At 34.8% G+C, this 26,614-nt stretch overlaps 1 protein-coding gene across 7 annotated transcripts in view; it reads right to left on the reverse strand.

Annotated features, from left to right (window-relative positions):
- Positions 1 to 26,614, reverse strand: part of VPS13A (vacuolar protein sorting 13 homolog A) — a 170,303-nt gene that overhangs the window by 31,299 nt on the left and 112,390 nt on the right. For 6 of the 7 annotated variants that reach the window (XR_006741281.1, XR_006741282.1, XM_036433730.2 and 3 more), the window contains exons 48-67: positions 25,905 to 26,300; positions 25,525 to 25,629; positions 25,273 to 25,419; positions 23,380 to 23,508; positions 22,857 to 22,990; positions 21,847 to 21,976; positions 19,533 to 19,765; positions 15,434 to 15,587; positions 14,801 to 14,947; positions 14,518 to 14,599; positions 13,641 to 13,710; positions 12,448 to 12,553; positions 11,533 to 11,646; positions 10,334 to 10,479; positions 9,073 to 9,154; positions 6,967 to 7,080; positions 6,082 to 6,157; positions 5,831 to 5,994; positions 4,583 to 4,628; positions 4,350 to 4,473 (exon numbers count right to left, since the gene is read on the reverse strand). Coding sequence is in view for 5 of the 7 variants with exons in the window: in XM_036433730.2 (XP_036289623.1) it covers positions 4,350 to 4,473; positions 4,583 to 4,628; positions 5,831 to 5,994; positions 6,082 to 6,157; positions 6,967 to 7,080; positions 9,073 to 9,154; positions 10,334 to 10,479; positions 11,533 to 11,646; positions 12,448 to 12,553; positions 13,641 to 13,710; positions 14,518 to 14,599; positions 14,801 to 14,947; positions 15,434 to 15,587; positions 19,533 to 19,765; positions 21,847 to 21,976; positions 22,857 to 22,990; positions 23,380 to 23,508; positions 25,273 to 25,419; positions 25,525 to 25,629; positions 25,905 to 26,300 (2,699 nt within the window). In the remaining 2 variants the exon portion in view is untranslated. Of the gene's footprint in view, positions 1 to 4,349; positions 4,474 to 4,582; positions 4,629 to 5,830; positions 5,995 to 6,081; positions 6,158 to 6,966; positions 7,081 to 9,072; positions 9,155 to 10,333; positions 10,480 to 11,532; positions 11,647 to 12,447; positions 12,554 to 13,640; positions 13,711 to 14,517; positions 14,600 to 14,800; positions 14,948 to 15,433; positions 15,588 to 18,120; positions 18,184 to 19,532; positions 19,766 to 21,846; positions 21,977 to 22,856; positions 22,991 to 23,379; positions 23,509 to 25,272; positions 25,420 to 25,524; positions 25,630 to 25,904; positions 26,301 to 26,614 lie in introns of those variants that run through there. The other variant, XM_036433737.2, reaches the window with a different exon arrangement.

The raw sequence follows: 26,614 nt of genomic DNA on the forward strand, positions 1-26,614 counted from the left end.
ATATAAAAGTACCGAGACATACAAAATATGTTAACTAATCACACAGAATAAAATTAGAAATCTAGAAGAGAAGAAAATTTAGAAAATTCACAAACTTGTGAAAATTAAACAACAGAAGCCTAAATAACTAAAGCCCAAATGAAAAAAAAAATCACAAAGGAAAGTAACTACTTTCAGATGAATTAAAACAAAACAAAATTTAATGCAATGCAGTAAAGGCAGTGCTCAGAGGAAAACTTATAGCCATGAAAGTGGACTTTAAAAAAAAAAAAAGACTCCAACATGGATAATCTAATTTAACACTTGAGATACTAGAAAAATAAAAGCAAACTAAACCTGAATTGAGCAAGATAAAATTAAATAATAAATATTAGAGTTAATGAAATAGAAAAATAATGGAGAGAATCGATGAAACCAAAAATTGGTTCTTTTATAAAGTTAACAAAGATGACAAAGCATTAGCTGGACTGACAAAGAAAAAAAGAGAGATTTAAATTGACTGAAGTAATAGACAAACATACACACATACTGAATTAGTAATCAAAAAATGAAAGTCAAATCCACATGGCTTCTTTAAAAAATTTATCAAATGTTAAAAGAAAAATGAACATAAATCCTCCACAAACTCTTCCTAAAAAAAATGAAGAAAACACTTCTTAAATCATTCTATGAGGACAGTGTTACTCTCATACCAAAACCAGACAAAGACATCACAAGAAAAGAATACAGACCAATGTCTCTTTATTTATCTATCTATCAATCAATCATCTATCTATCTATCTATCTATCTATCAAAGCTATCTATCTATCTATCTATCTATCTATCTATCTATCTATCTATCTATCTATCTATCTATCTATAAAAGCCAAGAGACCAGGATGCTGGAACAACTGGCCAACCACCTGATCAGGCCCCGATCCGCGCCCCCCAACCACTCATGGCCCATCCCCCAGCCATCCCCACCTCCAATCAGCCCCCCTGCATTCCCTACTCCCCCTCCCTGCCAGCCTGGCTCAGTCGGCCCCCATCAGGGAGGGCTGGCTGGACCCACCCATGCACAGATTTGTGCATCAGGCCTCTAGTATGTATATGTGTATATGTATACACACACACACACACACACACACACACACACACGAAAAAAAATCATCAAAAAAAATTAGCAAACTAAACCCAACAGCACATAAAAAGGGTTATACATCACGACCAAGTGAAATTTATCCCAGATATGTATGTTGGCTCAATTATGAAAATTAATGTAATGTACCATAGTAATAAACCAAAGGGAAAAGCAAACAATATCAACTTAATTGAAACCAAAAAGGCATTTTATAAAATCCAATATCCTTTCATAAAATACTCAACAAATTCTGAATAGAAGGGATCTTCCTCCACCTGAAAAAAGACATTACAAAAAATCCAGAGCTTATGTCAGAGTTAATGGTGAAAAAAATAAAATCTTTCCCCCTAAAATTAGGAGCAAGAGAGATGTCTGCTCTTGGAACTCCTTTTCAACACTGTACTCGAGGTTTTAGCAAAGGCAATTAGGCAAGAAAAATAAAAACCAAGGATGAGAGAGAATCATCTGTTGGCTGCCTCCCATAAGACACTTACTGGGAATCTAGCCTGCAACCCAGCCATGTGCCCTGACTGGAAATCGAACCCTGACCTCCTGGTTCATGGGTTCGATGCTCAATCACTGAGCAATACCAGCTGGGCAAGTGCTATTATATTTTCATTCATTTTTAGGTTGTGTATTGCTAGTGTATAAAAATACATCTACTTTTTTTATATTGACTTTGTATTATGCAACCTTACCAAATTTATTTGTTATCCCAAATAGTCATTTTGTGGATTTATTAGAGGTTTTCTAAGATCATATCATCAAATTATAAAGGTAGTTTTATTTCTTTCCTTCAGTTCTGGATGCCTTTCATTTCTTTTTCTCGCCTAATTATCTTTGCTAAAACCTCAAAATCATTAAAAACAGAATCATTTTTAAAAAAACACATATAATAGCACCTGAAACAATAAAATACTTAGAAATAAAATTAAGAAGATGCATACTGAAAACTATGAGACATTATTGTACATCCAATACAATCCCTATCAAAGTCCCAGCTATCTGTTTTGCATAAATAGATTTTGGAAAATGGTACTAAGATCAGTCAATGGGGAAAATATAGTCTTTTCCACAAATGATGTTGAGACTATATATACACATGAAAAAAAAATTGAACTCAACCTCTCTTCATACACAAAAATTAATTGAAATGGATCAAAGACCTTAATTGAGAAGATAAAACTATTACTCAGCTATAAGAAAATATAGGTGTAAATCTTCATGACCTTGGATTAGGCAATGCTTTTTTATATATGACACCAAAAGCATAAGCAACCAACACAAATACAGATACAGATAAATTAGACTTAATAAAAAATGCTATCAAGAAAGCTAAGCCAAGAGTGGGAAAACTTTTTTTCTGCCAACAGCCATTTGGATATTTATAACATAATTCACTTAATATAACTCAATATAAATTTACTAGAGGCCTGGTGCATGAAATTTGTGCACTGGGGGTGGGGGGCACTCAGCCCAGCCTGCACCCTCTCCAATTCGGGACCCCTGGGAGATGTTCGACTGTCGGTTGAGACCCAGCAATCAGACATCCCTCTCATAATCCTAAACCACTGGCTCCTAATCTCTCATTTGCCTGCCTGCCTGGTTATCCCTAACTGCCCCCTGCCCCCACTCCTTGCCTGATTGCCCCTTACTGCTTCTGTGTGTTGGCCTCATTACCTCCAACTGCCACCACACCCCTTACTGACCTGATGGCCCTAACTGGCCCCCGATGCTGGTCAGGTTGTCCCCAACTGCCCCCTCCCTGATGGCCTGGTTGCTCCTAACTGCCCCCCCCCAGGCTTGGTCACCCCGCAACTGTTCCCCTCTGCCAGCCTGTTTACTCCTTACTGCCCACCCCCTGATGGCCTGATTGCCCCCAACTGCCTCCCTCCCCCACCAGCCTAGTTGACCCTCAATGACCCCCCCGCCCCCCTCCAGCCTGGTAGTCCCTAACTGCTCCCCGCCCCACCGGCCTGGTTGCCTTTTACTGCCCCCCCCCCCCCCCCCCCCGCCAGCCTGGTCGCCCCCAACTGCACTCCCTGCCAGCCTGGTTGCTCCTCACGGGGCCCCCTCCCAGCCTGGTAACCCCTGCTGTTCAGTCATTTGGTTGTCCCTCACTAACCCCCCTGCCAGCCTGGTTGCCCCATGCAACTTGTTTGTTCAGTCATTTGGTCATCCCTAACCCCCCTGCTGGCCTGGTCATAGGCAGTCATCTTGTGAGGGTATGAGGGTTAATTTGCATATTACCTCTTTATTATATAGGAGAATGCTGCTTGAAAAAAAACTAGATTTATTGAATTTTGAGTCTCGTCAGACCAAATGATTGACGGGGTCAAGCCAAATGATTTTGAGGGCCTTATATAGCCCTCTGGCCAGGCATTCCCACCACTGGTTTAAGACATCAAGTTTGTGATAGTTTGTTACAACAGCCATTGGAAACATAATACTACTATAGTGTATGAAGAATATCTGCATTATTTCCTGCAAATGCATGTGACTTTACAATGATCTCAATTAAAAAAAAAGAAAGACTACCACATGCCAAGCAGTATTTGAAGTGCTGTGGAAACAAGAGCCACTGCATTCATAGAATTTACATACTAGCAGGAGAGACAACTAAACAAGGAAAAATGTGCTGTGTGTTAAATAGTGATAAGAGCTAAAGAGAAAAAAAAATAAAGTAGGGAAAAGAGATATGAAGTATCTGAGGTGGGGATAGGGAATAAACTGAAGTTTTAGGATGGCAATGGAAAGCCCCATTGGGAAGACAACTTCTGAATAAAGAAAGTGACCATGCTGACAACAGAGGGAAGAGTGTTCTAAGAAGTGGGGGGAATAATTCCTCTGATAAATCCATGATTTTAAATCAATGCTCTTATATAAGATAAATGGGCAACAATATAATATTTGCTAATATTATAAATGACACATAGCATTACATTATTGTAATGTATTCTGAAAAAGAAATGAAAAAGCTTGCTTGTCAAACCTTTTCTGCCAAGGCTGCTGGGAATGGATGACAAATACACAAAAAAAAAATTCTATCAAGTTGAAGTGATGCAATAGCAACAACTTAAAAAATATATCATAAGGAATTAGGAAGATCATATGCAACTTGTCATATTTCAGGTTTTATAACTGAGTGCCTCAAGCCAAATAGCAGATTTATTTCATTTCTCATGGTTTAAGCATTTCACTCATACCCTACCATCAAAGAAAGTTTACCTTTTTATTCCCTGAAATGTACTGCTAGCCATGTCTATGATGCCTCCAGTAGGCCTTGCCACTGCTCCAACTAAACCTTTCCCAACACCTTTAAAGAAACCAGCTGCTCCTTCTTTTTGAGCTCCTAGAAATAAAAAAGACAAAGATTTAGACAACTGGATTAAGAGTGAAAATTTAATCAACTTGTGAAACACTTGGTAATATATATCACCTAAAGAAACTATTATACTTGCCTTTGATTGGCTTTGTAACAATTCCTGTTATGCCACTTACAAAACCCTAAAAGGAAAGCACAATTTAAAATTTATAACAGTTTCACACAATGACTTGACGAACCAAATCTGGTTTACAAAAAAATAAAAATACAGAGTTGTGCTTTCTAGATATCATAGGAATTAACGTATTTCCTAACTATTTTATTTAAACAGAATGTTTTTGGAGGTTACTAACATATTTTATATAAGCCACAACACATTACTCCTCCAACATGCAAATAATACTTGAAGGAATGTAAATTATATATCTATTTCCTTATTCACAGAATATGGCTTTAAAATATATTTCTGCCCAGCCAGTGTGGCTCAGTCGTTGAGTGTTGAGCCATGAACCAAGGGGTCATGGTTTGATTCCCAGTCAGGGCACATGCCCAGGTTGTGGGCTAAATCCCCAGTAAGGCAGCCGATCAATGACTCTCTTTCAGCACTGATGTTTCTCTATTTCTCCTTCCCTCTCTCCCTTCTTCTCTGAAATCAACTTTAAAATCCCACAAATCTTTAAAACAATAATCTATATTTATACTAATAATCTATACTTATAAATGGGTAATACGCTAATTAGACTGTGTATCTTCCAGACATCCTTTTGGACAAAGCCATGGTGGCGGTGGCAATGGAAGGGGCCGAGGCAGAGGCAGTTAGGGGTGATCAGGCCAGCAGGGGAGAGTAGTTAGGGGGCGATCAAGCTGGCAGGCAGAGGTGGTTAGGGATGATAAGGCAAGCAGGCAGACAAGCAGGTAGAAGCCAGTGGTCCTGGATTACAAGAGGCTTGTCCGACTGCAGGTTTAGGGTTGATCCAGACGTCAAACATCCCCCAAGGGGTCCCAGATGTGAGATGGTGCAGGCCAGCTGACGGATCCTCTATGCCCAAATTGCATGCATTGGGCCTCTAGTATATATATAAAAGGCTAATATGCAAAGTGTCCCCTAGGGAGTTCAACTAGGAGACCGGGAGTTCAATTGCTTGCTATGATATACGCTGACCATGAGGGGGTGGTAAGGAAAAAAGGAAGGCCCCAGGCAGCAGACAGAAGGCCCTAATAGGCTGATCACCAGCCAGGCCTAGAGACCCTACCCATGCGTGCATTTTGTGCACCAGGCTTCAACAGTAATAATAATGATAATAACAACAACAACAACAATAAATAATAATAATAATAAAATAGGTATTTCCTATAATATTCACAACACTGGGAAATGTCTTACAGAAACTAAGCCTTTTCCTCCGCGAGTGATGCCTTCTCTAAGACCAGCCGGTTGCTTGTTCATGGCTTCTCTCCTCTTTTGTTGGTAGTCTTCATCCATAGTTATAGCTGCTACCCCTTTTGCCATAGCACTAGTGATTTTGGAGGCAGCACCAGCTAATCCACCTAGGAGAAATGAACATATCTTCAGTAAGAGCAAATATATCATTACTTTCCAGCAAATCATATTCACGAGGGCATTCTGTTTCTTACCAACAGCTCCACCAACTAATGCCTTCAGTCCTAGTGCCATTCCCTCCACAAACTCTTCAGGACCCTGGATGGCTCCCTAAAGGGTCAAAACAACAAATAAGACTATGTTTACTTTTAAAAGTGCACTAATTGATATGAAGAAAATAGCAGCGGGGGGTGGGAGGGATGAGCCTGAGAAAGAGACAACCAGAGAAAACTTCACATTAACAGAAGTCTCAAATATTTCATAATATTACAAGTGAAAAGGATTAAGTGTTGTAAGTTAATTCAAACTTAGAAAGGAGAATGACTATTCATCAAAGTGCACAAAAGATGTTTGTTCTGTATGTTATATGATAAGAAGGTGAACACACACTACTCTTGATAATTTCTATGAAATAAAAACACTTTAAATCCTAATATATCTAATGTTTTAAATTACATTGTACAAAATAAATGTTCTGCTATTTTTTTTTTCATTATCTACTTTTTTAAGTGTGAAAGTGGGAACATTCTAACAGAAATTTTTAAGGACATAGAAAAATCATAATTTTTGCCATTGAGATTGCTTTGCACAGTGCTAGCTGTGCATACTATTATGCATAGCAAACTGCCTGTCTATAATATTCTTCCTAGAGTGTGAATTTTATCCACCTTTAATTTTACAACAGAACACTTAAAATTCAGTATATTTGTTTAAAGTCTTAAGTTTAAACTGTGAGGGGAAAGGTAAAAATTTCCTCCCACATTTCTCAAAAGTTGTTACCACTGTTTGCTGCAAAATAATGTTCCTTTGTGGCTCACAAAATCTATTTACATCTACAATTCAAGCTAACAATTGGAATGCATTATTTTTTCAACAGTATTAGTGTGATATGTTGCACAATGTAAGAGTAACTGTTTTACCTGGTAAGGTTCATAGAAAAATGCTTCTACACCTTCAGAAAATTCTCTAATCAAACCAAAAGGATTTCCCAAAACTTCAAGTCCAAGAATGAGTACATACATTTGCCTAATGGCCTAAAAAGAAAATATAAACATTAATTAATTTGGATTATCAGACTTAATATTTTTTCTTAAACTTAGTACACATCCAATTTTTCAGACTAAATACCCTCATCATCAATTTCAACACCTAAACCATATATTACCTTATTTGTCACTAGTCACAGTTTTTAAAAAGTAATTCAGTGTTAGAATATTAGAAATAATGAGTGATTTAGATGATACTTTAGAATATTCAAAATACTTGTACTTTTAAAACTATGTGTGAAAGTTGTTAATACTACCATCATTTTATAGGCTGGAGAAATATACAGATCAAACAATGCATAGGGCCAGACAGAGGTTGAATGGAAAATCTGGTATCCAAACCCTAACCTCTTGAGTCATGCTCAGATATCTACCTACTATTCAACAGCTGTCTAAGATGCCCTGTAAGTTATATAAAAACTAGAGGCACATGCATGAAATTTGTGCACGGTGGGGGGAGGGTGTGTGTCCCTCAGCCCAACCTGCACCCTTTCCAATCTGGGAACCCTCAGGGGATATCCCTCTCACAATCCAGGACTGCTGGCTCCCAACTAGTCACCTGTCTGCCTGCCTGACTGCCTGATTCTGCCTGCCAGGCTGATCACCCCTTACCACTCCCCTGCCAGCCTGATCAACACCTAACTGCTCCCCTGCCAGCCCGATTGCCCCTAACTGCCCTCTCCTGCCAGCCTGGTCACCCCTAACTGCCCTCCCTTGCCGATCTGGTTGCCCCCAACTACCCTCCCTTGCAGGCCTGATCTCTCCCCAAATGCCCTCCCCTGCCGGCCAATTTGGTTCTGATTGGCCAGTTTCTATGCCAGTGTCAAAAGCTCCGCCTCCTAGGCAGCCATTAGCTCCTCACAGTTGACCCAGATTTGGTTCTGATTGGTCAGTTTCTATGCCAGTGTCTCTGGGGGCTGATCAGCAGCCCCAGTGGAGGCCTGGAGAGAAATGAAGGCATGACTGCTGACTAGGGAGGGAAAGAAAGAGAGAAGTGCTGATCAACAGCTGCCACAAAGACTATGGATCAGGCCTCTCTTCAGGCCTGATTCATAGCCCCCTTGGCAATCAGTGCTGGGTCACTCTGCATGCAGCCATAGCTGACTGCACAACTGACTTCTGATTGGTTGAGCCTCCCAGTCATTGTGGATGTGATGGACCCAGGGTTTTTATATATTAGGATACTGGAGTCTTTCCAAATGTAGGGAAAAAAATCCACTAAAATAATATTTCTAGCAGACTTAGTAACTCATTTACATTGAAAATATCCTGTATTCCCCCTTGCCAGTTTGGCACAGTGTGATAGTGTTGGCCTATGAACTGAAGGGTCCCAGGTTCAATTCCAGACAAGGGCACATGCCCAAATTTTGAGCTCAATCCCCAGTAGGGGGTGTGTAAGAGGCAGCCATTCAATCATTTTCATCATTGATGCTTCTCTCTTTCTCCCTTCATCTCTAAAATCAATAAAAATATATTTAAAAATCAACTGTGTTCATCAGTTACTAATAGTTTCCCTTGAACCTAGTTTTTTTAAGTAAGTGTGGTAAATTAATATTTTATTTAAGGTTTATATGTATTCTACATTGTTTCAGAAAAGATTTGGGAACACAGCTAAAAATTAGAAGGACAGAAAATTGAAATGGCCATTCTTTTAAAAAAAATTTTTTTATTTATTGAATTTAGCAAAAGAGAGAGAGAAACATCTATTTGTTGTTCTACTTATTTATGCATTCACTGGTTGATTCATATATGTTCCCTGATATGGGATCAAACTTGTAACCTTGGCATATTGGGATAAAGCTCTAAAAACTGAATTACTTGGCCAGAGCCTCTTTCTATAATTCTGAAAATAAAAAAAACATGCCTTAAATTTTTGAAAATAACTATTAACTTCCTTGCCAAATCTACATTATATAGGTATAGACAGACAGTTTCACTATTTTATATCACTCTACCCCTTTGTAAAATAATCTGACAAACCTGTTTTGAATAATGTCTTACTACTTCAGATTGCAGTTGAGATGTTGTATGAAACTGATAGTTGAGTTCAAAAAATGCAAGCCTGAAAAAGAAACCACATTAAAAATGTAGGTTTGTGCATGGGGAGAGGGAGATAGGCAGAGAGAAAGGGTACTTATTAAGTTTTTATTTTCCTTAGAATTTTTCTCTAAATCTTTTCCTTCAGTCTTTCCCATGCCAACCAGAAAACCTACTCTTTTACATATATCTCTGCACATTCTGGTTGGAAAAGCTCTAAAAAATCCGGTGAAAGCTATGGATCTTACCTTCAGAAAAGCCACTAACATACACACATTTTCCACATAATTTAGAGGATCAGAGAGCCCTTGGATCCATGGACATGAACTTACATTTGTCAACTTTGTCCTATCATGGCCCACATAGAAAATGTTGAACACACTGAGATAAATGTCAGTGGTTGCTCAAGAATGACCAGAGTTCATTGCTGCAGGGCCTGCCTGAACAGCTGACTACAGAGAAATGAAGATATGTTTACTTATAACATGTTCCCATCATACACCCAATCAACTAGATACTTGGAATCTCTATTCTAGTAGATAAGATAGTAGCAAGATTAGAATTCTCACTTTATTCCTGATGTGATGTTTTCAAATCTATGTTCTTTAATTTGACTGTTACCTAACTTTACCCAGACTTAGAGATATCTCTTACTGTTCTCACTGATTCTTAATATTTTTAGTAACATTTCAAGGTGGTAATTGAAAAGGGCATTCTTATCTGAGGTCTCCGTTCAGACTTGGACTCTTTTTGGTCAGATACTCTATCTAATAGCTCCCACAATGACACAAATTTAAGTTCCTAATGGTAGCATTTAAACTGATCCCTTCATTTCCCCAGTCATGACATTCATTTTTCCTAGCCACATATACTTTAAAGAGTCTTGATCTCATAGGCCTTAGAGTCACATCTTTTAGGCACACACAGCTGCTTAGAATTCTTCCCTAGACCAGACAAGCTTTAAGGAGTGTACCAACATGTATGACTCCTGTCTCTATTTTTAAAGGAAATTACTTAACAAGTAATTAGTTTTTTAAAAGTTAAGGATTAACAGGTATATGGTACCTAAGTTATTTTACACTTAACAGTAAAACCATATTGTGCCTAAGCTCTGCAGTGTACTTTACACATTTTTCACTTATAAATTTGTGTGTGAATATAAAATGGATTTTTCATCAATTTATAGAATTGAGTTTAAACATACTTAAAAACTACATCTTGTACATCTGTAAGAGTGGCGCCAATACTCTTCAACAAGAGATTTAAAGAACTAATTGCAATGAATCCTTCATGTTGTTCTGAGTCTTTAGCTGCTTCTTTACCCGAACTCAGTGAAACACTTAAATGCAACTAAAAAGATAGAGATAAATATTTAAATCAGTACCTTCATAATGACAATATTCATTTTTAATATCCAATTTTATTTTAAAGTCACTACACCACAAATAAAATTTCAAAATTAATAAGACTGTGCCAAATTTAGTAAGTGAAAAGTTTAAAAGATTTTAAATCTAATACAGTTCTTTTTAAATTTTAAATTCAGCAATGTATAATGATATATTTAGTTCAACTCAGTTCTTTTGGTAAATCTAGGAAAATATCAACTTTTATACATTTTTAGTGACAATAATCTAGAAGTTAAAGTTGTTGAAGTAAATATCTCCACAAATGAATGTTTCAGCTATTAGAACTAAGGTAGCAGGATGTTAAAAAGCACTTTTGTACTGTATGCATATACATGCTGTATACTCAGATATACAATATTTCAAGTATTCTGTAAGTAACTCATGAAAACTTTGTGTTAAGAACTTATATTTAGTTACATCCAATCTTCAAAACTTAAATTAAGATTAATTTATAAATTAAAATGTTTACACTATAGTTAGTACTGTACTGCATACTTGAAAGTTGCTAAAGGACGAGTCTTAAATGTTCTCATCACAAAAATAATTAAAATATAACACTGTATACAGACAGACGGTGATATATTGTGATGATCATTTCACAGTCTATACAAATATCAAATCATTACATTGTACACCTGAAATAAATTTAATGTATTAATTACAACTCAATTTTAAAAAATTTATACATACATCATATGCAAAATTTAGAAAATTGTCATTAGATACCTTAACACTAAGGAAATCTGTTAGGTCAAGACATAAACATATAAAACACATGCTGTGGGCAGCTCCAGTATTAGTTCCATATGGAGAAATTATTTTAAGAATAAAATTTTTCAAGGGTTATTGTTTGTTATTTATATTTGCAATTGTGAAGTTACAGAATTTATAAACTATCCAAGAATATAATTTAAATTTTATGCCTACCCAACAGACCCATTAAATTTGCTATTATCTAGATTATCATAGATAATAAAAGTAATTTACTTTCCCCTACCTTGATAGGAGATATATGAAAATATTCATAGAGACTGACTTGTGATGAATCTACTAATGAAACTGTTTTATATTCTTCTTGGAAAACTTCTATATCTTTATGAAAAAGTTCAACCTATAAAGGAACATAAAATATTAAAAACTTAAGGGACTTATCTTCAGGAAATAACTAAGCCAATAGCTCACACACTACAGAATACTCCCCTATAAAATTTAGATCCAAGATCATTCATAATTAGGATGATACTGCCTCAGGAGAGAAACTAATATTTCTTTTGTTAGGAAAGTTCTGTCATTCATAAACTAATAAGCATATCTTCTATGTTTCCATCCATTCCATTAAAAGATGCTAAGCTTTTCCTTATGCAACTATAGATTTTATTCAAAAAGGCCACTAATCTAACCCATTTATTTTTGTATTGTAATAAATAATTGTGTTTTTTTTAAATAGTCAAATATTGCACATTTTTACAATTCTTACAGCACCTCAGTGTGCCACAGTGCACTGGTTGAAAATCGCTATTCTAAATTATTAGTCTAAACAAAAGTAAACAAGAAAAGTAAAATTGAAAAAAAAAAAAAACAACACACACCAGTAATGTGAACTTGACTGATTATCCTCTTCCTCCTACTATTGACTAAAAACCTTTCCTCTTATTTGCTATCTCACTTTAAAAGGCTATTTTAACTTGTCTTGGGTCTATATAGTCTTGCTTAAGACTATTCGTGTCTTCTATAATCTGAAAAAATAATTTCTGCCAATGTATTCACCAGAGCAGCGTAATAAAAATATTTTTAAAATGAAACAAAACCATTTTAACATTTTAAGAATTTATCAGGATAGTTAACATTTTTCTCAGTTTGTTGTTCTCTAATCCTTACCGTCAATGCTATTATTTATTATTTTAAGTCTTACCTCCGTTTTTTCAGTTACTTCAGCTTCTGTCATAAGTTCTGCTAGTGCATAGACAAACCCAAGATCTAACCTGAGATCCATTTCTTGGATCAACACTTTGAAGTATCTATATTACAAAGCAGAAAATATTAAATGTCATCAATTAACAGTATTAAGAAAATTAGATAAAGAAAAAGTATTAAATATTAGAATGTTAAAACTTAGAACTTTCTAGAGGAATGTCATGACAACACTGTTCATAATAGCAATAAACACAAGTATGAAAATGCCTATGGAGAGGAAATCTATAAGTAAATTGTGGTATACAGTCATTTAACATTTATTAGTATTTATAGATAAACTCTAGCTACATACCACAAAATGAATACATTTTAGTAAAAAGCTTAATTTTAAAAAAAAGTCCAAGGATTATTGTACAGTTTGAAAAAATTTTTTATTTATGGGGAGAAAAGGAAAACTAAGAAGCATAATGTTTAGGTACACATTAGATAGACATTATTTAAATTATAATAAAACTATAATTTGGAAAGCAAAGGAATAGCCAGGCCAGTGTGTCTCAGTTGGTTGGAGCATTGTCCCATATATCTAAAGGTGGTGGGTTCAATTCCTAGTTAGGGCACATTCTGAAGTTGTGGATCCGATCCCTGGTTGGGGCGCTTGCAGGAGGCAACCAATAGATGTTTGTTTCTCACATCCATGTTTCTCTCAAAAAATAAATAAATAAATGGGGAAAAAATCCTCAGGATTTAAAAAAGAAAAAAGCAAGAGAATAATGTTTGTCTTGGTAATAGGGCAAAGAAAACAAGAAATAAGGGAATAATACATAGATGAATATTTCTATAAATGTTAGATTTCTAGGACTGGGTAGTGACTGAATTTGAAAATACGATTTTCTCTCTTGTTTCTAACAATGTGCAGCAATTACAGAGAACTTGAGAAAACAAATAAACAAAAAGGAAAATAATAAGATGCTCATAATTTAGAATAACTATTTAATACCTACATGTCTTTTATTTAAAGCCTTCTGAAACTCCATAATTATAAAATAATTAATAGACATTTTCTATGACCTTTATAATTTGTTATTGTACATTTAAATCTTCGACTTATTTGAAATTTACTTTTTTTTTTTAAGAGTACAATTTAAACCAAAACATTAAATAAATACACAAGGAATATACTAGGACACTTACTTAATACGTGATATCTGGGAATGCCCTGCAGATCTCATGACAATACTGACATCAGTAAAGGGCTTGGGTGCTGTAAAGGGTAATAAATATGATTAATCCCATGGTGCTTTAAAAGAAAGATAAGCAGCATTTTCTTACCATATAATACACGCCACCATGGATAACTAAATTATTTATTAAATGGTGAATATCAACTAAAATTACTAATATTTGCATAACCCATTACAGTCTTAATTTCAGACTCCAGGATTTTTTTTTTTTTAATTTATACTCCCTCTAAGGATTGCTAATTCTTTAAATTAAAAGCAAGCATTAGAACCACCAGGGAAACTTTGTGGAAACACAGATTTCAGGATCTTGCCCTTGACTTCTAGGTGAAAGTTTATATTGGTCAATAAACTTCCAAGCAGATTATGAATACTCCTTTAGATAGTGTAAAGTCAGTGGTATGAAAATGGCTGTGGAAAGAAAAGGGGGAACAGGGTAGTGGGAAGGGGAGAAAAAGTGAAGGGAAGAGCAACAGCAAAGAAAGAAAAAGGTGAAGGGAAGAGAGGATGGAAGAAAGGCCTGTAATCATTCTCATCTGGGGATTAGGGCAGTTCCTGTGGTTAGAAAACAATCTGAATTTGAACTTCATCACAGTTTACTCAAAGGTCTCATTTAAAAGTGGCTTTTAAATCAGTTTTAAACACTGTAATTTTTTTAAAGTAGCATTTAACATTAAAATATATATTTTTAATTACTCTTTTCTTCAGTATTCAATAAGAGTTCTGTTGAAATTAGTTGAGTAAAATGGTTTCATTTCATATTATTATAGTAAAATAAACCAAACAGTTAATACAACCATTTTTAGAGCAATCTAAAGATATAGACAAACCTGAATCCATGGTGACTGACTTGGGAGGCTTAATAGGATAAAATACAAATGGAAATACAGCACCATGTATCTGGTTTTGGATCTAAAAAACAAAACAAAAACAAAAACAAAAATCCCATGTTAGTATATTCATATGTTAATTAAAGAACCTGACTAGAATAACAAGATTTAAGAAGAAGGAATCAAAAAGTCTAGTTCCACATTGAAATGGAATTATTAAAACAGACCATGGGAATAAATTAGTTTATTTTATAATATAATTTGACTATCTATTCAGACTCACCTGTATTCTATAAATTTGAATTCTAAATGATGATTGATGTGCAGATGTATTATATTCCACATTTAATGCTGGCAGGTAATTTCTTCGTATAGCTATTATATGTGGTTGCAGAATTTTCATGTTATTGCCACTAGGTGTAAAGCGAACCTGAAAAATATGGCAGCCCCCAAAAAAACACATGGAATTTCTTTTTACTCATAACTGATTAAAATTAGAAATGTGTACCAAAATTTTAAAAATATTAATGAAAATAATAGGCTAAATATTCAATTAGGTTTAGAATGAGAATTTTATAGCCCATATCCATATAATTCACAAAATCATTCAGCTATTCCTTAGAGCTTCGTTGTATCACTTTTTATGTAAATTTACTAAAATTTACCCCAAACAAGTGATAAATATAAAATAACATTATAAATAATTAAAAAGTAAAAAGTTACTGGCTTGTTAACCAAGGAATAGATCACAATTATCTCAAGAGAAAGTCTGAGTTTTTAATATTTTATATTAAGTATATATGATAGCATTCACTGTTATGTAAGGAAACAAAACTTTGCTTACATATTAACCAGTGATTAATTTAATTACAATAGATAAAAATTAAAACTTCATATCAGGACTTAAAAATATTACCGGAATATTAGCGTCCAACTCAACAACCTTATCTTCTGAAGGTGAAGATTCAGTATATTCCTTAAATTCTTTCTCTAACTTCTCAGTGTGTTTTATACTCATTGGCTTCCATCTTGCCTTCTTCTTGGGTTTTGTCTCCCAAACCACATCAGAACTTATATATGAAAACAAAAATCATGGTACTAATTTATATACATTTTCATTTTAACTGGTTTATTACATGAATTACAAAATCTTGAGTAAAAATTTTGCAATATCCTCAACTCAATCAATCACATTAAATTCCTACTTAGGCACCATTCCAGCAGGAATACTAGCAGTGAACATCACTGCCATTCTTTAGCTTCATTTTAGCTGAGGAGTGATAGAAAGAACGTCCTAAATATAGTAAATTAGCATATTTAATATATTAGGAGGTGAAATGCTTTTGAAAGAAGAAAAAGTAGACAAGGTAAGGTGGATATGGAGTATTGGGATATGCAAAGTTGTGGGGTTGCAGTGTTAAAAGTGAACAGTCAACAGGGGTGTCATGGAAGTGAGATTTCAAGAACTTAAAGATCAGGGAATTTATCCAGAAGACAACAGGAGAACATTTCAAGTAGAGGGACTAGTTAGAGCAAAGACTCTGTGAGCACGCTTCTAGTATATGAAGAAGAGCAAGGAGACAGGCATACTTGGAACATATTAAGAGTAGAAGCTGAGCCCTAGCCTGTTTGGTTCAGTGGACAGAGTGTGTGGGCAGAAACCCATCCAGGTGTCTCTCACATCAATGTTTCTCACTTTTTGTCTATACTCATCCCTTCCATTATCCGTAAAAGTCAATGGAAAAATATGCTCAGGTGAGGATTTTTTAAAGAAGAGTAGAAGATGAAGTAAGACAAAGGCCAAATAATGGGAAAGCCTTGTAGGATATTGTAAAGACTTTGAGTTTTACTCTGAGATGAATAACAGTTAAAAGGTTATGAGATCAATGACACAATCTAACTTAAGCTTTGTTAGAAATATACTGCTAGGATAGGGGAAAGAGAAAAAGGGAATGACGGCTAGAAGCAGAAAAATTTATTAGGAGTTTAATGTAGTAAGCTGGGAGAGAAACGGTGAGGGCTCTGCCTCGGGTAACAAAACTGAGGTAGTGAAAAGTGGTCAGATCCTATGTGTGTTTTAAAGGTAGAGCTAGCACATAGCTTCTAGATGGATTAGATGTGGGGTGTGAAATAAAGAGATGGAACAAAAGTATTCCAATACTTTTGGCCTGAGCAACTAGAAGGATGTATTTGTCATTAACTTGAGGAGGTATACTTGGAAGAATATCAGGAAAAGGGAGTTAAACCCATATAAAGTACTAGAGGCCTGGTGCATGAAATTCATGCACTGGGGGAGGGGGAAGAAGAGGGAAGTGCCTCAGCCCAGCTTATACCCCTATGGCAGTCCAGGAGCTCTCGGGGGAGGTCTGCCTGCCGGCTTAGGACTGCCTGCTGGCTGTTCCTTACCGCTCGGCTTGCTCTCCTTAGTGCTGCTGTGGAGGTGGGAGAGGCTTCCACCACCACCACTGCGCTTGCCAGCCATGAGCCCAGCTCCCACTGTGGGAGTGTACTGACCATTATGACACAGCTCCTGTATTTAGAGTCTGTCCTCTGGTGGTCAGTGCGCATCATAGCGACCGGTTGTTCCACTGTTCAGTCAATTTGCATATTAAGGTTTTATATAGATAGATAAGTCACTTAGATTTTAGTACGAAATTTAAGTAGGCAGCTGGATATACATGCTTGGAGTTCACAAAGAAAAATCTAGCTGAAGATGTATTTCTAGAAAATTCAGCATATCTGTGTTATTTGAAATCATAAAATTGAAACAGAGAAGAGGATTCAGTTTGAGTGCCTCAGGGCACCCAATGGAGAAGACAAGAAACCAACAAATGAGACTGAGAATATTGGGAGGGGGGAAAAAACTCAAGGTAAGGAATCCTGGAGGTCATTCAAAGGAGGAATATGTATTAAATGTTATGAACTTTTAAGTAACAAGGGGGCTGGAAATTGTACTTCGGACCTGGCAATATATACATCCCTAGAGTGATCTTGACACCAGTTTCAAGGAACGTTGAGAGCCAAAGCCTATTGGGAGTGACAAAGAAAAAAATGGGTAAAAAATAATTGAATGTAGTGAATATATTTAACTCTTGTCATGAACAACACTTTTGGGCAGCTTGGCTATAAAAGGAAGCAAAGAAATAGACAGTAGGTAGCAGAGAAAGTAGTATTGAGAAAAAAAATTTAAGTTGAGAGAAATAACACTGATGGGAACAATCCAAAACAGAGTCAGAAATTGTGGACAAGAGAAAGAAAAAAGAGAATTGCTAGATCAGTGTCTCAAGAAGTAAAAGGGAATAGAATACAATACAAAAGCAGAAAAATTTGTTTTAAATAGCACATATGATACACCTATGATAACTGTGGATAAGTATGTCAGCATAATATATAGGTAATAAATGCTGGTGAGTAGGAAGTTGATATTGGGGGATGGGTCTTTGAAAGTTCCTTTTTAAAAAATGAATTTTATTGACTTTTTACAAAAAGGAAAGGAGAAGGATAGAGAGTTAGAAACATTGACAAGAGCACACTCCCTACTGGAGTGTGCAACCAAGGTACATGCCCTTGACTGGAATCTAACCTGAGGAGCCAAACTGCCTAAGGGTCAAAGTTCCTTTTTGACTGCTTCAATTTTCTCAGTGAAATGGGATGCAAGGCACAGAGCTTAGAGAGGGAATGGGGTTTAAAAAGAGAGTGTGAAACAATCTAGGAAAATGAGAGAATTAATGAAACAAATCTATCTCAGTAAAAAATTGCCAAAAGAATTAAATATAGAACAAAAAATCTACCCACATTCTAAAACTACTTCACTCTGTTTTAGAATGTAAGTTGTTTAATTTTATTAAGTACTCCATTTGTTTATTCCTTCTAAAATTTATGTTCACTTAATTTAAAAAAAGATAGGAACCATGTGTTACTCCCACTTGCATGCACACCATAGCATAGGACATAACATATAATAGGTTGTCTATTTGACATTTTTGTTTAAAAAATAAACTTTTTTTAGAAATAATATTTATATATCCCTTTTAGAATATATTCTAGTCAATGAAGAGTTAGGGACATATCTAGATGCATTTATAAGAAAAATAAATTTAAATCTGGATTACACATAGTTTATAAAGATATTTACACTTATAAAAGAATAAGATACAAATTGACCGTATCTTCACAATGCTACAAGCCAATCAGGAGCGAGCATGCAAATTAACCCCAAGCAGCCGGGGGCAGGGCAGGATGCTTGTGTTGTCACCATGGCGAAAACACAGATGTTCCACACCGCCACTGGCTGCTCCAGGCCCCTGGGCAGTGTGGGAAGGCGGAAAGGCAGCTCAGGGCCGGAGCAAAAAGGTGGCTCTGGCCAGAGCAAAGACGGTGCTGGCAGCCAACGGAAGGAAGGCCCATTCTTGCACGAATCTTTGTACATGGGGCTTCTAGTACACATATATCTGTACATTAGTTTAAGTTAAAAGATCCAGGTTATACAAACTAGAATCTAGCAATACTCTCAAATTAGGTACTAATACACAGAAATTTATTTTAAGTATTTATAAATGGAAATATTAAGGGCATAGGGAAAACAAAGTTTTACTAATGGTGACTTATTTGGGGAATAATAAAATCAATATTACCTTATTAGATCTTAAAGTTTTAAGGTCAAATTAGAATGTGATTGTCTTTATTCCTTGAACCACTATTTAAGGAGCATCAAAATACCCTGCATGGTGGTGGGATAACATTAGGCATGTTAAATAAAGAAAGTATACTTTTGATAAGTTGAATAAGTCTAACTTTTTAAGAGCAGAGCAATATAAAAAGGGATTTATAAATTTGATTTTTCGTATATCTATCTCAAGGGCAAAAAAAAAATCTCACAAGCACTTTATAATTAGCATTATCTTAGTATCATGGCTAAATCAAAACAAAGATGTTAAACTAAATTATTTCAGATTTTACAATCACCATTCTTGATGATAAAGAACTGATCATACTCAAATTGTAATGCATCTAACCTTGTAATGCCAATATAGGCTACTTCTTGCTTTGTGTAATTGTTGACGAGAGAAAGTCCAACATCTTGTAATGCCAACACAATTTCTTGCTCTGCTAATTCTGCTTTCTCATTTTCATATGTCACTTTAAATACCTTTGGATCTTCAGTGAATAAAATAATGCGTTGTAAGCCTTCAAAGAATGAAACTAAATAAATAGTCTTTTTCCCCAAATTTATAGGTGTCATCATATCCTAAAATAAAACCACCAAAAAATAAAAAATTAACAGTATGGTACCAACAAACATTTAAACTACTATTTAAAAAATGAGAATAGAAATGGCACTTCCTTCACAGGGTCAAACAAACTAAATGAATTAATATTTGTGTAACAATGAAAATTTACATAATTACAATAATTTGATATTTGCTTCTGCCATTATTATTATAAAGTTATTAGCAAGGAAGACACAACAATTATTCTTTTATTTAATATCTCATAAGGTCTAATTAAATAGTCTTCCTGTGGAGGCATATCAATAACACAAATAATTATTTTTCTCTCCTTTATACTAAGATTAACCAATGTATTATTTTTAAGTCAGAAACTCCTATTTCCTTACAGAGCTGAATAGGATAAAACATATCTGACATCTCTATTACATTTCTACAAAACATGGATATTCATTACAGGTGAGTAATTCTACAGGAAGCCCTTATATACAAGCATCGCACTGATATCAGGTTCTTGAGGTTCAATGACAAGATAATATAGCAAATTCTAATAATTAACAGAGTTACCTATGAATTTCTAGTTAAGTAAATATTCTGATTAAAAAAAATTTTAATATACAGTACACATTTATGTTATAACCCACTGATATTAAAACTGGAGCTGTTACCGTAAAATCAGTATCTAGGAACAATCATGTTGCTTATAATTCTAAAATAAATATATAGCAATAACCTAACTTACTTTCAAATATTTATAAAGTATTTCTAATATTTTGTAGTGAATTTCAGATTTAGCTTTATAAAATTCAACTATCATTATGACATAAATATGCAAAATTATTAACCAACAGATCAAATAAGTAAGACATTGGAATAGGGGTCAAGTTAAGATGTGTTTTAAAGGACTAATACAATTTTAATTTTTAATTGTTTAAAAACAATTCCTAAAAAACAACAACAACAAAACAATTTCTGCAGCCATTGAAAATGTTACTGGAAAATGTTTACATGCTACTTTATCTTTATGAAAGACCATATCAATAATACTTGCTACCAGAAATAAATTCTTTAGTTAGATCCTAGATGTTTGTCACAGAAGTGAAAGTGATCTAAGATGACCATCAATAAAGAGTATATCTGTTTATGAGGTGAATGCTGAAAGACCCTCTCTAATTACAATTTACCTTTACAGCATAATTAGAGGCCCGGTGCACAGACTGGGGCCCTTTGGGGGATGTCCACCTACCAGCTTAGGTCTGCTCCCCAGGGATCGAGCCTAAGCTAGCAGAAAGACATCCCTCTGGTAGCCCAGGAGCCCTCAGAGGATGCTCAACTGACAACTTAGGCCCATTCCCGATGAGGAGTGCACTTAAGCCACAGGTGGGAGAGGCTCCTGCTGCTGTGCTTGTCGCCATCAGCCCACCTTGTGGCTGAGCGGAGCTCCTCCTGTGGGAGTGCACTGATCACCGTGGGCAGCTCCTGCATTGAGCATCTGCCCCCTGATGATCAGTGCAAATCATAGTGACTGGTCGTTCTGCAGTTAGGGTCAATATGGAGATCCATTCCTACAGCGAAACATAATGTGATTTTTGTTGTAAGTTGGAACTCACCTACATAAGCACCTACGTCACTCATATGGAGCACATACACAGCAGTAATGAAGTGAAACAGTAAAAAAATTTAAAAGAAAGTTAACAATTCTAGACCTTTACTTGTAGTAAACAAATAATAAAAAAAAACAAAAAGCACATATGTACATATGTTGAAATGATGGAAATTAAAAAAAAAAGGGGGGGGGGAGATGGTGGTGGAACTACGAAACAACGTACATTGAGTCTGATGTAACCCAAGGACTGTCTGTATTACCCTTTTATTATAGAGGATGGAAGAAAATGATGACATAGGCAAAATAAGACTACTTTCAGTTTTAAACATTTTTGGTTAAAGTTTGAATACTTTTAAATCTTTGTCAGTTTATTTTAGTAGTGCAGACATAATCATGCCTTAAAACTAGTAAGGCATAAAGAGAATACTATTTAAAAAACAGAAACAAAAAACATGTTGCTGAGGACATCATGATAATCAATCAGCCCAAACATACATCTTTTTGTGTTACTTCACCGTGACTTTTCCCACAAGTCCACTTCAGCTTTCTAGAGCCCACTGGATCAGCCCATGTATAAAGTACTGCTTTTCCAGGAGGAAGAGAGTCTTCTATTTCATCGAGAGAACTGACACAAATGGTAAAAACAGGCATTAGATTAAGTGTAAGTAAATGAATAAAGAACCCAAAATAATATAGTTCAGTAATTCCCAAGTCAATTAATTGAAACTTATAATATTTCTGATTAATAGTAGACTGAAAGTTTTTCCTTATATGATGGAAAAGAGGTTTTCTAAGAAAATAATGAGAATAGCCCAACTCGTATGACTCAGTGGTTGAGCATAGATCTATGAACCAGAGGTCATGGTTTGATTCCTGGTCATGGTTTGATCCCTAGTAGGGGGTGTGCAGGAGGCAGCTGATCAATTATTCTCTCATAAGTGATGTTGCTATTGAAGCACAGTAACCTCCATCTTGTATAAAAAACTGCTGTTTGAAACACTGCTATTGTTAGATAGTCCCTAGTCCTGCAAACTCTGTCATTATAAACTCTGTCACTTTAAGACAGTCTGTTGTTCTATAAACCGACTTTATTTTTAGTTCAAATAATAGAAAAAGATATCCAATGTAACAGACTAATACTGATAACAATTGTGCTAAGTACAAACTTATTATGTATTCAAGGTTACAACTGTCTGTAATAATAACTCACATAGAGCCCTTTGTAATATCTGCAAATACAGAAAAACTTCCTGTATGGATTGCTGAGAGATTTGGGAAAAGACACCTCCCTCTGGGCTGCATGCAATAAACCACTTCTAAATAATTGGCTCATTAAGGTGTCTTGTATCTCATTCGATGATTTTCAATATAACACTCTCCCTTCCTTCCCTCTCTGAAATCATTAAAAATATATTTAATTTTAAAAAAATCATCATAAAGTCCGCGTCTCATCACCTAGTCTTTGCTCAAATAAGGGGATACTGAATTTGTGACCCTCTTCTTACCTTTGCTTATATTCAATAATGTCATTCTTAGTGTGATTTATTAATAGGAATGTAGCTGCTCCATCATGATAATCTGAAAATGTAATAACTGTAGAATGCTCAGCCAAATTAACTTCTGCTATAATACCGCCAAGCTATAAAAAAAGTAAGAGAAAATATTCTCTAATGTGATCATTTTCCAAAGAATATTAACTAACAACATTTAATAACAAAACTATTCATAACTTATCTTTATTTTATATGGCATGTCTGGGAAACCATAGATGGGTCAAATTCCAGTGTATATTCTAAGCACTTCTACTTACTCTGTATGACAAAATGTTTTATGATTATTTCCCTTTAGTACTTTTTCTCCTCATAAAAAGAAATCTTTGTTCATTTTTGGTGAAAGGGAAAAAAATCATGAGAAAATTATTTGATACAAAAAAATTATATAAATACTAGTAAGTAACATTAACTCCTCTAATCTCACACACACACACACACACACACACACACACACACACACACACAAATTAATTACCTCATTATCCAGACGCAATAAAATACAATTTTCTTGCTTGTTAAAATATATCTTTTTGGGAGGGCCTCTACTTCCTTCAACTTGAATAAGAAGTTTATTTGATGCATCCTCAGGCCAAAAGGGGATACACTAAAACATACATTACATATATTTATTTTTTAGAACCCACAATATATTGCATCATAAAGACATTTATCATTTTAATAAATCCATCAGAGTAGACAAAACAAAATGAAAATAAATCTCTTTCAACAGTGCTCTGATTACTGGGTTATTTATGTAAACAGTTATAAACTGCCTACTTAGAGATGTGTTGCCACTTATGGACAATGTGAAACAAGCAGTAATGGGTAGTAAGATGAAAAGCTATGATAAGCAGCAATTTTCATGTGGTCTAGATCTAGAGAAGGGTATGAAAAATCAACAAGCTGACCAAAGAGCATAAGGGAAACAAGTGATCAGTTATTGAAAATCATAGTCAGTTGTGGGCAACCCTTGGTAATTAAGCAGTAGTCCAAATACACTCAAATGTTGATTCAGGGAAGTCAAACAAGGATACAAAAGTAAAAGATATATTCAAAGTTCAGAACAGGATATAGGCTAAAAAAAATTAGAAATCACCTGGACATCTGTGATTTGAAAACCAAACTGAAAGAATAGGAGATAGTCAGTGTACCCAGAAAGAAGACTGGACTAGCAGGAGCTGAAACAAAAAAAACTAAAAGGACAGGAATGGAGATGCAAACTGTAAGCCCCTGCCAGACTAGAGACGTCACATATTTCAGTGAGACTGTTCATGTGACACCAGATAGAAAACATAAAAAAAGATAGTAAGAGACATAGAAAATAGAATATAAAAGTCTAGAATATGTCTGATTAAAGGCTCAGAAGGAGAAAATGGATGAACAGGAGAATACTTAAAGAGACAACTGTTGCAAATTTTATAGGAAGTACATATGAAAAATCATTACCTCACGGATCTAGCAGAAAGGCATATAAGTCAGGATATGTAAAAGGAACCTACATGTAGACAAATAGTGTGACTGCAGAATATCAAACACAAAGAGATGTCTGAAGGCAGCTAAGGAGAAAAGAAAGATGACCTCCAAAGAAATGACAGAATCACAGCCAAATTTTCAATAAAAATGGAAACCAAAAAACAGTGAAGTAAAACATATTATACAACATGCTGAGAAAAAAATAGACTTCATTATCAAGAAAAGGCATTATAAAAGGATGATGATAAAAACACACTGATGGCATTTTCCTCCAGAACCAGCACTAAAGGAAATTTTAAAGGAAGTAGCTCAACAAATGACTCCAGAGGATGGCTCAAAAGCAAGATAGAATAGTGAATAAAAATAGCAAATATTTCTCTTATAATCCTAACATAGTTAGAATAAAATTTCTTCAAAGGTAAAATATTCTATCACCCTCCTGCAGTCCCTCAGACAGCTCTTTTGTAGAGGTTCAACAGCTAAAGATGGAGTAAAAGAAATATTTTACTCGTAAGTCACTCCCACCTTCTTAAAATAACTGGCTTAATCTAGTCTTTAAAGACAATAGTAACAGCTTCCTGAAAAGAATAACTAATCTCCTTCTCTTTCCTGCATTAATGCCTTATCTAGTCTTTTACTGCTCTATTTGACCCCATTTGGCTAGTAATTGCTAAATGTCTATCTCCCTTATCAAGAAATATATTTCTTGATGGCAAGTTTTGAATTTTAGTAATTAAATATGTAGGGCTTGGTACAAATACTCAATAAATGACCATGAAACTGAAATAAAATTGGAGGAATGAAAAGATATAACATTACATAGTAATTTCAGTTATCTAACTTTCAGGAAAAAAGAAATTCCTAAGAGCTACATTATTGAAATCCATCTACCCACCTGATCCAAATCGAGAGAGAGCCATTTATCACTCCCCTCTTCAGCCACTGATATACGATACTTGCTTTTATTTTTGATCATATAAAAAGGGGTAAATGTCACAATTCTGGTAATGTTAAAACTGCTGAGGTCTATAATGACACCAACCTAAGGAAAAACATATTATTACATTATCATAACATCCTTAAAAATTAAGTAGTCAATAGACACAGTTTAAATAAACATTTCTTGATGAGCACAGAATGAACTCACTTGATACTCCATGTGCATGCCTTTACATTTAACAGCTCCATGACTACCAACAGTATCAATTGAAAACTGATCTGACAATTCACTATCAGTTACCATAAGCTGAACCTAGGAAAAAATATTTCAAAGATATTACAACGTAAGTACCATTAAAAATTCCAACCTACATTTACATTTTGCTTTTTAGTATAAATAGTGTACTGTTAATGCACTAAACCTTTCCCAATATGAAATTCAAATTTTTATAACCTCAACTATTTAACAAATGTTATTTCTGCCTGTTTCATATTATTTTATTCTTCAAAATTCTAAAGTTTAAAAAGAAGTAAGAAATAGCTAAAAACAAAAACAAAAACAAAAACAAAACAAAAAACTTTACACACCTTATTGTTATTAAAAAAGTGCTTTGGCTGAAAAGAAAAGAGAACTGGCATTTTATAATTAGGTGGATGCTTTCGATGAATTCCATCTGCTTTATACTGTAACATTCGACCAGTTTTATTGACCATCCAGTAAGGGCTATGAAATGCCACAACTGTCTGGCCAGGATTATAAGTCACATGGATAGCAATATCTAAATCAGTCTTTTCCATTTCTGTAACACAGGTAAAATTGATGAAACTAATATCTTGTTGATTAGGTTTTATATGATATTCACTTTTCCAATCTTGATTAAGATAGTCAAGTAATTTTAAATGTAGTATGGCTTTATCCAATTGTACGGTACAAATATGGGCAGAAGAGCCTTCATTTAGAGTAAAAACTCTATGTTCATTCCCCTGTAATAAACAAAATATAGTAAATTATTTAATGTCTTAGATTAATATGCCAAAAAATTCTATGTAAGGATTACAAATGTTATACAAACTGCTTTTGAAATATACTTCTTTATGAACAAGTTAGAAGACTTATATTCAAGTTCTAACTCTGCCAACTATGTAAACTTCTACATTTCCTTCAAGTCTGCGGGTAAATTATTCAAGATATGACTTATTGTATTTGTAAAATGGTCTAAATGATCAACTTCAAAGGACTATTGTTAGGATAATACTAAATAATGTAATGTAAAACTCTAATGGAACTAATAAACATT

Source organism: Pipistrellus kuhlii, unplaced genomic scaffold (genome assembly GCF_014108245.1).
Source record: "Pipistrellus kuhlii isolate mPipKuh1 unplaced genomic scaffold, mPipKuh1.p scaffold_m20_p_12, whole genome shotgun sequence".
Taxonomy (NCBI): Eukaryota; Metazoa; Chordata; class Mammalia; order Chiroptera; family Vespertilionidae; genus Pipistrellus; species Pipistrellus kuhlii.